We start from the raw sequence: 14,801 nt of genomic DNA, 5'->3' as shown, positions 1-14,801 counted from the left end.
CAGAGTATGGCGGGGGCATGGCAGAGTATGGCGGGGGCATGGCAGGGTATGGCGGGGGCATTGCAGAGTATGGCGGGGGCATTGCAGAGTATGGCGGGGGCATTGCAGAGTATTGTGGGGGCATTGCAGAGTATGGCGGGGGCATTGCAGAGTATTGTGGGGGTATTGCAGAGTACTGCACAGCATTGTGGGGGTATTGCAGAGTATTGCACAGCATTGCAGAGTATTGTGGGGGTGTTGCAGAGTATTGTGGGGGTGTTGCAGAGTATTGTGGGGGTGTTGCAGAGTATTGCACAGCATTGCAGAGTATTGTGGGGGTATTGCAGAGTATTGTGGGGGTGTTGCAGAGTATTGCTCAGCATTGCAGTGTAGTGGGGATGGCTGAGCATGGATGGATGGATGTCTCTGTGCAGCGCTGTGGGCACTACACATACAGCCCACAGCGCTGCAGACATCCATCCATCCCCCTCCCCGCTCACTGTGTACCGATCGGTACACAGGCGGGGAGGAGAGGGGGAGGAGAGGGACCGGCGTCATCAGATGACGCCGGTCTGTTTACATGTGATCGCGCCGTCATTTGACGGCGCGATCACATGGTAAACGGCCGCGATCAGCGGCCATTTACCGGGATCCGTGATGCGCCGGGTCCTCCGGACCCGGCGGTCACGGATGTGTTCGGGTGCGCGCCCCAGGGGGCGCGCGAGAGGGGAATTCTGGGAGGACGTCATAGTACGCCCTCCCAGAGTTATCCAACCGCCCTGCAGCCGTCATTCGGCTATGGGCCGGTTGGTAAGTGGTTAATAAGTCATCCCTTTTCAGACATCCAACTTCAATCTTTTCTCTCTCCAGAAATTCCTTTTGGTACCCCCTATCCAAAAACATATTGCTTAGCCTATCGGATTGCAGCTCATAGTCCTCAGCTCTCGTGCAATTTCTCTGCATCCTTGTAAATTGTCCTCTAGGGATGTTGTTCAGCCAAGGTCTGTAATGACAACTAGTGGTCGGAATATAAGAATTGCGGTCCGTGGTCTTAAAAAAGGATTTGGTAATGATGCCCTCATTCGTATTAAAAATTTCCAGATCTAAAAAGTGTATGCATTCTCTATTGACATCCCAAGTAAGAGAGATATTACGATCATTCACATTCATGGAGTCCAATAACTCCATCAGTGTTTCCATATTACCTTTCCAAATAACCAAAAGGTCATCAATAAACCTCTTGTATAATAGAATGCTACCACAATCATTACTCAAAATCCCCTCCTCTTCCCATTTGGCCATGTAAAGGTTCGCCACACTCGAGGCGAATTTAGCGCCCCATAGTGACACCTTTACTTTGCAGGTAAATTTTATTATCATACCAAAAGAAATTGTGCCGCAAACAAAAATCTAGACATTTCAAAATAAATATAATAAAAACCTCATCCGCTGAATTTTCCTTCTTCAAGGCCCATTCTACAGCATTCAAGGCACCCTCGTGGTCAATATTGGTGTACAATGAGGCTACATCCCCTGTAGCCATAATCATATCCTCATGTGCAGTACACTCATTCAAAAGCTGCAAAGTGTGCTTAGTGTCCTTGAGATAGGCTCTAGTCTTCTTCACTAAGGGCTGCAGATGGATGTCTATATACTCTCCCAATCTAGATGTCAAAGATTCAATACCACTCACTATCGGTCTACCCGGAGGATTAGTGCTATCCTTGTGGATCTTGGGTAAGTAGTATATCACAGGTATCCTGCTAACCATGGGAACTAAATATTTTGCTTCCTGTTTATTCAAAAATCCTTTATCAATACCATATTTAATAATGCATTCCAATGTGTTCTTAAAGGGTTTGGAGGGATTGCTATCAAGCAACTAATATGTATCCGTGTCGCTCAATATTCTCTCCATTTCATCCTTATATTGTTGTAATGAAAGTATAACAATCCCCCCCCCCCCCCCTTTGTCTGCTGGCCTGACCACTATGTCCGTTCTTTTTTCCAATAAATCCATTCCCCTCTTCAGGTCCTTGTGTTCGTAAACCTTCTTAACTGGTAGTTGCTCCAATTCTGTGGTAACCAGTTTTTTGAATAAATCTACATACTTATTGTTGGATATATAGGGGTTGAATACAGAATTGTTTCTTAAGCTGGTAAACCTGTTATTGGTAATGGTCCTTTCTACAGGATTCAGGGCATAATATTTCTTAATATTAAGTTTTCTTATAAACTTTTGTACACCAACGTATGTTTCAAATTTATTGAGTCCTTTTTTCGGGGCAAATTTAATACCCTTATCTAACACCAATAGTTCTTCCCTTGATAGTGTAATTCCACTTAAATTGTAGATTCCTTCCCCTAATCTTCCCACTTTCTTTTTCTGCTGTATTCTTCGTCCAGCTCTCCCTCCTCTCTTCCTGGGTTTCTTGTCTCGCGGGTGGACCCTCCCCTGGTCCCCCCTAAAAAAGATTCATCCAGAAAGTGCTCATTATCCTCCAAAGGTTGAAAACTGTTATAAACAGGTACCCTGTATTGATCCTGTGGAGGTTTCTCATATCTAACTCTTTGTGGTTTAGGTGAGTAGTAAGTTCCATCCCTTCGTGCATCTTCTCTCGGATAGGGAGGATAACCCCTATATGGAGGTTGATAAGGTGGGGGACCCCTGTGTGATTGATGGTTCCCTCTATAGGGTGTGCCTTGTTGGTACCCATAATTCCTTTGTTGCCGGTATGAGGTACTGTGTTGGTACCCATATTGCCTGTGATAGCCATAAGTATTCTGCTGTCCACCTCTGTGCTGAGGGGGGGGGGGGTTAGATTGATAACCCCTACCGTATTGATTTCCTTCATATTGGGCTCTATTCCCATTACCTTGATCGATTGGTGCCCCATAACCCCAATTACCTTGATTGGGTGGTGGGCCATTTCTAGGGTACGGATTTCCCTCATTGCTTGGCCGTCCTTGTTGATTATAATAAGGCCTCTTAGGTGGCTGACGGTAAGGTGTGTGGGGTTGTGTATCCTCCTGTCGATACAGAGGATACCCCCTAATAGGTTGTTTGATATTCTGCTGTTGTAGATGTTGTTGCCCCTGTGGTTGCGGTGCTCTCATATCCCCATTCATGGCTGCCCCTATTTGTGGCTGTTGATTAGCCACAGTGTTATGCCCCGTACACACGGTTGGCACTTTGTCCGTCGGATTTGTGTACACACGATCGGAATTTCCGACAACGGATTTTGTTGTCGGAAAATGTTATATCCTGCTCTCAAACTTTGTGTGTCGGAAAATCCGACAAAAAATGTCTGATGGAGCCCACACACGGTTGGAATTTCCGACAACACGCTCCGATCTGACATTTTCCATCGGAAAATCCGACCGTGTGTATGGGGCATTAGACGCTACCGTGGATTGCCAACGAAAAACTTGTTTATTTTGGTAGTTCTCAAAATCTCTCAAATATTTCTTCCTTTTTACATTCTTATTCTCAATGTCTTTTTTCTGCACAATTCACACAATTCCTGTTGGAAAATCCGATCGTGTGTACGAGGCTTAAGACTAATCTATCAAGCCCTGTAAAGCAAAAATCGCTGTACTTACCTGTTCTGCAGCTGCTTTGGTCGGGTCCCGTGCTGAACTGTCAGCAAGGGCTTCAGTGTGTAGGCCCGTAGTAACTCTATGGGTGACATCACTTCCCAGGCATTTTCCAGCCGTTGTCGGTTCTCTCCTGCACACAGCATTCGCCGCTGGAGACAGGGCTAGATGTTTTAGTCTTATGCCCCGTACACACGGTCGGAATTTCCTGCCGGAAAATGTGTGATAGGACCTTGTTGTTGGAAATTCCGACCGTGTGTAGGCTCCATCACACATTTTCCATCGGATTTTCCGACACACAAAGTTTGAGAGCAGGATATAAAATTCCGATCGTGTGTACACAAATCCGACGGACAAAGTGCCACGCATGCTCAGAATAAATAAAGAGATGAAAGATATTGGCCACTGCCCAGTTCATAGTCCCGACGTACGTGTTTTACGTCACCGCGTTCAGAATGATCGGATTTTCCGACAACTTTGTGTGACCGTGTGTATGCAAGACAAGTTTGAGCCAACATCCGTCGGAAAAAATCCTAGGATTTTGTTGTCGGAATGTCCGAACAAAGTCCGACCGTGTGTACGGGGCATTAGAATGTGGCATAGAGTAGGATTAGAGTTAGTTAGTTTTTGCCTAAACTCCCACTTTAAAGTTAAAATGCTTTACAGCAGACGCCTCTGATATGAATGCGGAAATAAATCTGGAAGACTGTTAGCAAGTTCTTTACGTGATCCCAAAGCACAGGATTTTTCCCTCGAATAGGTATTCCCTCAGGTCAAAAACTGACCAAACCCTCAGATATTACTGATGGCCTTAGGGATTTTTATTCATCCCTTTATAACCTCCTAGACTCCCTAGCCACTTACTCTCTGGAAGACAGGGACTCCCTTATCCATCAATTTCCCTATATTTCCCATTTAAATGGACAACTAAGAAACTTAAATATTTCAGCGTCTTCCTCACTCCGCCATTGACGTCCACATTCTGGGAAAATTCCCCCCTATTTCTCTTTTCCCTCGGAAAAGATCTTCGGAGGTGGCATCTCTACTCACATACCTGGTTCAGCAGGAACAATATACTAAGAATAAATATCCTCCCTCGCCTTCTTTATCTCTTTCAGACTCTCCCAACCTCCATTCCCCCAAACTTTTTGTGCCAGATCAAGAGGGAATTCTTGTAGTTTTTAATGGGCGAAGTGCCCACCAAGAATAAAATCGGACAACTTGATCTGACCAGGCATTCAGGGGGCATGGGGTTTCTGATCCTCATCCGTTAGCACCAGGCTACCCATCTCTGTAGAGTCCTTGACTGGTGCAAGCACACAAACTCAAAAAGCTGGCTGTTCATTAATTAGGTCTTCTCCCCAATCTCCTGCCTACAGGGCTCATGCCCAGCCAGTATTAGAGACCACACAATTTTGGGTGCTATCCTCAGGGCCGGCCCTTAAAGCTATAGTTACCACTCCTGTTTTGTCAATGTACCCTGTTATAGGGAACCCTGAATTTTCCCTGGGGCTCCATGAAATGAGTTTTCACCCATTTATATCAGCAAATAAGTTTAGGGTTCAGGATTTTTGGGATATCGAAGGCTGGAAAATGGTGGCCGCTATTCAATCATTCAATATGTGACTGACTCCACTCTGGCACTATTGCAAGCATACCAGATGAGACACTTTGTCCTCTCATTACCCACATTTCAGAGTAGCTATTAAGACCCTACTTCTTTCAAACTTGCATGTTCAACACCAGCGCCTATTCAACATGGCCTCTTTGTTGCTTATGCTGCGCTTATTGCCCCCATGACTGAGGACCCTTTCTTCCTCAAGGACTGGGAAATAAACCTGGCTCAACAATTCTCCAGCGAACAATGCTAATTTATTCTCCATTTTATGCTTAGGCCTTATATCTCCTCTAGACTGCAGGAGTCTGGGTACAAGCTATTAACCCAATGGTACCAAGTTTCCACGAACTTATAGTACATCCCATGTACCTATAGACCATTACTGCTGGAGGTAATTGGACAACAAATACATTCCCTCAGTTCCCCTTCCTTCCAGTATCTCCATGCAATTATATATATTTTTTTAAATCAAAATCTTCTTTTTGTTAAAAACATTACATTGTGTGACATCAGAGACTGTGGTCTGGGTCTTGCCTGTTTCCCTTTTCTCCTCAAGCGTGTGTCATGTGGGAGGGGCTAGAAAGACTACTCATGCCACCACAGCCATTCATTGGTCTGGCTCTTGGTGTGTCCATGCAAAATGGGGGGGGGGTTTAAGGGCAGGCTTCTGTGTGGTTGCACAAGCCTAAACTCAAACAGCGTGATGACAAAGGTCAACTGATTGATCAAATTCTGTCAAATGGGCAAGTTGGAAAACGTTTGTCGATCAGCACCTGCAGCTGCTGATCAGTATGTTCTGACAACAGCAAGTTTCACTGTCAGAATACAATGTCTCCCTGGGGGGATTCCTCCATCCACCTTGTTTATGTGGATGGTGGAATCTTCTGGGTTTGGCCAAAAAATCTACCAGTCTATGACCAGCTTTAGGTTGGAGTTCAGCTTTAAAGTGGATGTAAACCCAAATTTTTTTTTTATGTCATATTGTAGAGTATAAGATTTCCTATCATTTTAGCCCAGTCTTGCCACAAAGAGTTAATCCATCTCTGAGCAATCCTCTTTTATTGTTCAGTGAGATAAAACTTGACAAACAGAGAAAAACTTTGTCAAATCCTCCCCCTTGCTGTGAGTGACAGGTGATTTACATATCTAGTGCACTAGCCTAAGACATGCATTATTTTTTAATTCCCTCCCCCACTGCTTTCTTCAGCAGCTCTGCAAGGATTGGCTGTTCCACACCTCAGCATGATTTGGCATGCTGAAGTCATGTGGTTACTTTCCTGTCTTTTCACTGGATGTTAGAGATCATAGCAGAAGTTCAGTGTAAGAAATACACAGGAGAAAATGCATATTGACAAGGGGAATGTAGAGGTGGGCGGGGAGTTTACTGACATCACGACTCCACCCACCGAGCTCCAGACAACAGACCCCGCCCACAGAATCTGCAGTTTTTCTGGTCTCATAACAGACAGAGGGGAGACATTTGACAGGTAAAGATACATGCAGGAGACGTGTATATCCTTATAGATAACCACTATGGCAATAGTTTAGAAAGGATGACATTGGGTTTACATCCACTTTAAAGTTTAATGGATACCCATAATGTATAAATAACCCCTATATGTAAATCACCACAAGAGTTGATTCCAGTTAAGTACTATTTTTAGGCAGCTTTTTATTGAAAAAAATGTTTGTTATTTCAATAGATTTTATTTCTGTCTTGCAGAAATTTTTAAATCTCCTGAGCACTAACAAATACTGGATTGGACTGAGCAGGGCAAAAAATGACTCAGGTTGGGTTGGAACCGATGGAACATTCTACTCAAAAACAATGTAAGTCCCACACCTAAAATGTAAAGGTCAGCTTCACCTAAAACCGATGATTCCTTTTATTTCATAAAGACCCCAGTAAAAAAAAATGGTTTGTAGTAGTTTGGAGTGCCAAGTCTTTACTTAGCCCATCCAGTGCATTACTAAGTGAGTAGTGGATCAAGATACAAAGGGGGTTATTTACGAAAGGCAAATCCACTTTGCACTGCAAGTGCACTTGGAAGTGCAGTCACTCTAAATCTAAGGGGAAGATCTGAAATGAGTGGAAGCTCTGCTGATTTTATCATCCAATCATGTGCAAGCTAAAATGCTGTTTTTTTTTTTTTTCCTTGCATGTCCCCCTCAGATCTACAGCGACTTTACTTCCAAGTGCACTTGCAGTGCAAAGTGGATTTTACTTTAGTAAATAACCCCCAAAATCATTATTATTAGACCTACTGGTCCCAGTCTGGCACTCATGGGGAACTCATCATCTCCTCTGCTAAGGAGGCTTTGTATGCCAAAGCACTACTATTAACCACTTCCATTCCGAGCCAATTCTGGCATTACTCCCCTACATGTAAAAATTATTATGTTTTTTGCTAGAAAACGACTTAGAACCTTAAACATTTATATATTTTAAGCAGAGGATCTAGAGAATAAAATGGTGGGCGTTGCATTTTTTTATGTCAAATGGTATTTGCTTAGCGTTTTTTCAAACCCAATTTTTTGGAAAAATACACTTTAATGAATTTTAATGCAAGAAAACACAATATAATATCCAATTTTTATTAAAATATAAAAGATGATGTTACTCCAAGTGCATAGATGCCAAACATGTCACGCTTTAGAATTGCATACGCCTGTGGAACGGCACCAAACTATGGTACCTAAAAATCTCTATAGGCGATGCTTTAATAGTCTTTACAGGTTACAGTTTAGAGTGACACAGGAGTTCTAACACTTTAATTATTGCTTTTGCTCTGATGTTCGTGGCGATACCTCACATGTGTGGTGCAACCACCGTTTACATATACGTGCGGGACTTACATATGCGTGCGGGACTTACATATGTGTCTGCCTTTACACACAAGCATGGTCGGACGGGGGTGCTTTTTTCATTTTATTATGTATTTTATTTGATTTTTTTTTACACTGTAACTTAATTTTTTTTTATCATTTTTATTGCTATTACAAGGAATGTAAACATCTCTTGTGATAAACAATAAAGTATGACTGGTCCTCTTTTTGGAGAGACCTGGGGTCTATTATACGTCATAGATCTTCTTTGGCCTCCAAAGCGTCAGATCACACCAAGATCGGTGTGATCTGATGCTTGTTGAAGCCGGTAATGGCTGTGACGAAAACCAAATTGCTTCCGGTTTCTGATGTCACACAGTGGGAAAACACCAGACATATCCTTACCAAGCTCCCTGATTGCACAGGAGAGTCAGTTAAAAAGCCCCTTCCACTTCCTGTCAAAGTAATCCAGTGACTCTTTAGATGTTCGGATTAGTTTTACAAGAGGCAGAATTGCCGGCTGAAGAAAGTATCTTGGTCATCGCTGCAGTTGCAGAGATATTACCCTTCCCACCCTAGAACATTGAGGTACGTCCTATGGATGGGAAGTGGTGAAGATTGTTCAGAGATCATACAATCAAGACTGCAGGTTTATTATCCAGAATTTGATGTTGTCATGAGCATATATTAGATCTGCATTATCAGAGTTAGATCTATATTTTTTGTTAGAAATCTGAGCTCTGTAAACAGACTTCTTTTGACAAAGCAGATATGGATGCACTGGTAAATGTGTAAAAAAGGGAACACAGCTCCATCTGCTGGTTTCATGTGAGCATTTAAATAATTTATATGCAATATGTCATATTCACCTGACAGAAAAGAAAATATTTTTTAAATTGTATTTTTTAGTCCTGACCATAAAAGACATTAAAAGAAAATATATGCAAAACCACCATATGATTTGTGATTATTATGTAATAAAAAAAACATACATTATAATATTAACAGCAAACTTTTTACATAATGTTATATTCTGTTCTTTTTTTTTCCAGATCTGTTATTACTAGAAATATACCAGACCCCGGTGAATCAGAGCATGTTTATCTGAATGGTGAAGGTTTTAAAAGTGGAAGTGGAAAATATCCAAAGAAATGGATTTGCAGCAAGAGATTAATGCTGGACATACACTATATGAAACATCAGGCAAAACCCAATTTCCAAAAATGAACATTCGGCCGTGAGAGCAAACAATGGCACCATCATGTAATGACTGATAAATTATAGGTGCTTATATAGTACCATCAATTTACACAGCACTTTACATATATTGCACATTCACATCACTCCCCAGCATTAAGAAGCTTACAATCTAAGGTCCCTAACTCACATTCTTTCACATACTATGATCAATTAACCTGCCAGCACTTCTTTGGGGTGTGGGTGGAAACCCACAAAGGCAGAACATGCAAACCCCAGACAGGTAGCGCCGTGGTTGGTATTCAAACTGACGACCACTGTGCTGCCTGTAAGTTAGGAGCTGATTGTCTACCATGCACTGCTGCACCAGATTCTCAGTGCTCCAGTTTTAGTAAAATCTCCTCCTTAGTTAATTCTAAGTTACATAATCAAAACATCTCAACTGAAAACCCCCAGCTCCTCAATGATGTTCTTTTTACCTTTTTTTGTGAAAGAATAGTCACATATGGTATAGCTAGTAGCAGTCAGTCAGATTCTGCTGGAATGTTCTGTAATGTTTAAGATGTTTTGTAGCTTCTCCAAGCCACTTCTTCTGTTACTAAGATTGATGAAACATACCACAGAATTTATAACCATTGTTGTATACAGTGCCTTGAAAAAGTATTCATACCTCTTGAAATTTTCCACATTTTGTCATGTTACAACCAAAGACGTAAATGTATTTTATTGGGATTTTATGTGATAGACCCACACAAAGTGGCACATAATTGTGAAGTGGAAGGAAAATGATAAATGGTTTTCAATTTTTTTTACAAATAAATCTGTGAAAAGTGTGGGGGGCATTTGTATGGCGCCCCCTGATGTGGAAATGTGAGACCTACAGGCATGTACTGGCTATCGGGACTACCGGGAGATTCAGGTGCAGTCCTGGAGCAGCTCCTCTCTGACAGTGAGTGATCGCAATTTCACTCCTGTCAGGAGGAGCAGCTTCCTTCATATGCTGGAGAGAGCATTAGGCTTTCTGCTCCCTCCAGCCTGCAGGGGGAGATAGACCAACGGTAGACTTTCCTTCCTCTCTCCCCTTATCACTTGTTATCACATGACTGGAGAGAGGAACGAGAAGTTGCCTTCAAAACTGTGAGTACATGTGGGAGGGGGAGGAGAGGGAGGACACACTGATGTGAAGGGGGCTGCTGATGAGGGCTTTCTGATGTGAAGGGCTTCTGATGGGGACACACTGATGTGAAGGGAGCTGCTGGTGGGGACTCTGATGTGAAGGGGGCTGCTGGTGGGGACTCTGATGTGAAGGGGGCTGCTGGTGGGGACTCTGATGTGAAGGGGGCTGCTGGTGAGGACTCTGATGTGAAGGGGTCTTCTGATGGGGACTCTCTGATGGGGACTCTGATGTGAAGGGGCTGCTGGTGGGGACTCTGATGTGAAGGAGGCTGCTGATGGGGACTCTAATGTGAAGGGGCTTCTGATGAGGACTCCCTGATGTGAAGGGCTTCTGATGGGGACACACTGATGTGAAGGGAACTGCTGGTGGGGACTCTGATGTGAAGTGGGCTGCTGGTGGGGACTGTGATGTGAAGTGGGCTGCTGGTGTGGACTGTGATGTGAAGTGGGCTGCTGGTGAGGACTCTGATGTGAAGTGGGCTGCTGGTGGGGACTCTGATGTGAAGTGGGCTGCTGGTGTGGACTGTGATGTGAAGTGGGCTGCTGGTGAGGACTCTGATGTGAAGTGGGCTGCTGGTGGGGACTCTGATGTGAAGGGGGCTGCTGGTGAGGACTCTGATGTGAAGCGGGCTGCTGGTGGGGACTCTGATGTGAAGCGGCTTGTGATGGGGACACACTGATGTGAAGGGGTCTTCTGATGGGGACTCTCTGATGGGGACTCTGATGTGAAGGGGGCTGCTGGTGGGGACTCTGATGTGAAGGGGGCTTCTGATGGGGACACACTGATGTGAAGTGGGCTGCTGGTGGCGACTCTGATATGAAGGAGGCTGCTGATGGGGACTCTAATGTGAAGGGGCTTCTGATGGGGACTCTCTGATGTGAAGGGGGCTTCTGATGGGGACTCTCTCTGATATGGGACACACTGATGTGAGGGGGGCTGCTGATTGGGACTCTCTGATGTAAGGGGGATGCTGTTGGAGACACTCTGATGTAAGGGGGACGCTGTTGGGGACACTCAAAATTAAAGTGGGCCGGTCATGAGGAAGTCCAGGGCCAAATTTTTGTCCCAGTCCAGCCCTGGAGACCTATGATTTTTAATTTCAGTGATAATCAACATTTATAAATGGACATGCAATATGACTTAAAACAGTGTGTCAGGAAATTGCCTGGACATTCTGAGAACAGCTGACATCATAAAACAGCTCTGGTTTAAGCTCTGTTTATAGCGTCAGTTCTACCACCTGGTTTATAGATGTACTGTCCCTTGCCTGAAGGGAATCACTTGGGGGTTGTGAGGCTGACTGGGAGCAGTAGTGTTACCAAACTTGTTTTACTTAAATAGGGTTGGGCAGAGAGGGGTTTATGACATGTAAAGACCTCCATTTGGCCAAGTGTTATGTGCAACCCCCCACCCTTGAAAGAATGTGGCAATGCCTTTGCATATGGAAGGAGGGGGGGGTTACAAATGTGTATATATTGCAACACAGATCACTGCCCATTCTATTGTGCTGACGGTCTAGATGAAGGATGGTTACATAAGACTTCTCTATACAATGTATCTCTATTATCTTCTGTCTCTTTTCTGTAACCTTTTCTACTGTAGGATTTTGCCTTAGTATAATATTAATCTCTAGCTAGCATGTGTATTACCATTATAGCAATATTTTGTATCATTGGTCTCTGTTTTATGGTTGTATTCTCCACGTTGTATTTGGTAATCTCTAATGTTCCTTTTCTGTATAAATAAATGTAAATGTTTATCTTTTCGCACTGTTATCGTTCGTTTTTAATACTTATATAGGAAAAGGTTTAATCACTCCATATAAGTGAGGTAGGTATAAAAATCTCCTTATCAGATGGTGCCTCCTTGTGTGAGGAAGTTTAATGTTGGGGTGAATGCAATTTGTATGGAAGACAGAGCTGGTGTTGTGTTTACCTGTCTCCCATCTGAATCCCCAGACTAAAAAAACTTCTCAGAACTTTCCTTTTTTTTACCTTTTGTCTATGTGAATATTTTGATGAGACTAAATGAAATTGTAAGTGCGAATGATGGGAGGAAAAGGATATGTGCTCTCTGCCAAAAAACAATTTCAGTTGACCCTTTGAATGAGATTAGGCCAATCATTGTGATTGAAGCGCACAGTGGACATAGAGCTACGTTTCCACTAATGCAGCTCTAAGGTCGCATGATTGAGTGTGACTGAGGTGCGACTTTAATGCGACTGTGGTGTGGCTTTGAATGCAACTTTGATCCAGAGTCGCATCAGAATGGTGCAAGTACCCTTTCAGAGTTGCTGCAGCATTGAGTAGCATAGATTGGAACAGGTACTATTGAAATCAATGGGCTGTGACTTGTAACGCGACTTTGTGTCCAAAGTCGCATTGGAAAAAAAAAAATTGCGTCAGTGGAGACGGAGACTAAATCACACTGAATGATCTTAGGCATGAATCTTTCTTCTTTACAATTACTAACGGGGGATTGTAAGGTTTGTAAGTAAACCTGGGAACAGTGGCTATAATGTAACATATACAAATCATATTGCAATTAGGGGTGCATCAGTTAACTGCCTCCTGTACTACAAGCACGCATAGGGTCCTGATTATCCAAGTTCGTGCTAATAATTCTTGACATAACAGAAGTAAAAGCCTTTCGTTAAGCATTTCTATTAGAGTACTTCAGAAAAGTCCACGGGGGGATTAAACTATTATTTAGTTTGGGAAATCTCCAGGCTAATTTTTTGAAGGACTATAGCCAGGACAGGTAATTGGTCTGGCAAGTAGTGAAAAAAAATCGGCAAGGGTGACAGGGGCGGTACCTGTCAACCCAATTCTTGGCCAGAGAGTAGCTACCTCTGGAGTAAAGGCAACCTATAGAAAGTTTGGGGGAATCAGTTCAAGGTCCGGAGTCCGTAAAGGATGGGTAATCAAATCGCTTTAAAGAGGGCGTCTAACCGTGGGGAACCCTACCACTTGACCCCGAGGGAAGAGATGATAGATAAATATGGGCCTTGGGTTGTAAAATATATTCAAGATTGGGATCGCTGGACTGGGAAAAAGTATTCTAAAAGAGGTACTTTTAAGCCGAAAGCTTGGGAAGCCCTGTGGTACAATCACCGCGGGAAGATGACACGAACAAATGAAAGAGATGCGTGGAGCGCATGGATGGTAGATTCCATGAATAGAACTGATGATGTGAATATTTTTAATGTGGGAGTTAAGGAGAAAACGCATCACATGATGCTGCGGAGTAGTGACCAGCAGGGACAGCCACTAGAGTCACATCCCCAAAGTAGTGACAGTGATGAACAGGGGGATGATGAGGAATGGCCAGGATTGGGGCCTTATACAATCGCCCGGTCCTTGTTGGCCAGATACTCAGAAAGTGATAGGTGTTGTCATCCATCAACAGATGAAAAGAAGAGGAAGCTACAACTTGCTGCCACGTTTAACACCCCAGTTAAAACCCCCAATGAATCACAGAAAAACTCTTCCTGTGAAGCATTGAAACCACAGGAAAGAGATAGCACAGCAAACCAGGGGGAGGGAATGCTGGAATCAGGGGAGAAAAGACTCCCCAGTTCCAGAGACCAGATACCATCAAAAGGGAAACTTTCTTCCCCTCTGACGGAAGAACCTCCCAAATATAGTAATCCCCCATTTACAGGCTGTGAGCCAGCATTCTCCCCTAAACGGCAGTTAACTGGCAATCCTGCTGCTGTAAGCAATACTGGCAGTTCTGCTACAGAGTACACAGCCTATGTACCTTTATACCCTCAAGTAACTAGCACCCCACAGCAAGGACCTGTGTGGTGTCACTCTAAGGGTGAAAGGATATCACCCAATGTGGGCACACCGGTGTATCATGGGACTGTTAATGCCACCCTTCAGGGCACTTTGCAATTGGATAAAGTGCCCCCACCTGGCAGCAACAATCTTCCACAGTCTTATTGGGATTCTGTGACAGAATCCCAAAAGACCAATCCATAACTGATATCTTTTTCAGATGACGTATCTGTCTATCCTGTATAAGAACAGGTTGTTTATGACAGCAGTGGGAGATCCACGGGAAAGATGACACATCACGTGCCGTGGACTCCCTCTGAGATGAAAGGATTTCTGAGTGTTATCCCCCATCCAAGGACAGATCCCATTAAATTTGCCAAAGAGCTGCTAGACATCCAGGCAAGCTACAATGCAAACTGGGGTGATATGCTTCAAATAATGAAAAGGGTTTGTGGAGATGGGGAATTGGATGAAATCCTCAGTAAAGCATATTCCACGGACCCTGTATGTTGACTCCAGCCATCTAGGAGATATACTCACTAAGCAATTGGCATAGTTGATTAAAACAGTCTACCCTCCCCAGTCTTGGACCAAGGTGTCAGGAGTGATCCAAGGTTCACAGGAA

At 43.6% G+C, this 14,801-nt stretch overlaps 1 protein-coding gene across 2 annotated transcripts in view; it reads left to right on the top strand.

Annotated features, from left to right (window-relative positions):
- LOC141105617 (C-type lectin domain family 2 member A-like) overlaps positions 1 to 12,118 on the top strand; it is a 94,682-nt gene extending 82,564 nt beyond the window's left edge. For both annotated transcript variants that reach the window (XM_073595570.1, XM_073595571.1), the window contains exons 5-6: positions 6,918 to 7,024; positions 9,073 to 12,118. In XM_073595570.1, coding sequence (XP_073451671.1) covers positions 6,918 to 7,024; positions 9,073 to 9,247 — 282 coding nt within the window. In that variant the 3' untranslated portion in view covers positions 9,248 to 12,118. The remainder of the gene's footprint in view (positions 1 to 6,917; positions 7,025 to 9,072) is intronic.
- Positions 12,119 to 14,801: the final 2,683 nt, after the last annotated feature.

Source organism: Aquarana catesbeiana, linkage group LG08, assembly GCF_042186555.1.
Source record: "Aquarana catesbeiana isolate 2022-GZ linkage group LG08, ASM4218655v1, whole genome shotgun sequence".
Classification (NCBI taxonomy): Eukaryota; Metazoa; Chordata; class Amphibia; order Anura; family Ranidae; genus Aquarana; species Aquarana catesbeiana.
Note: the sequence above shows the minus strand (reverse complement) of the source record. Positions and strands in the feature narration are given on the sequence as shown.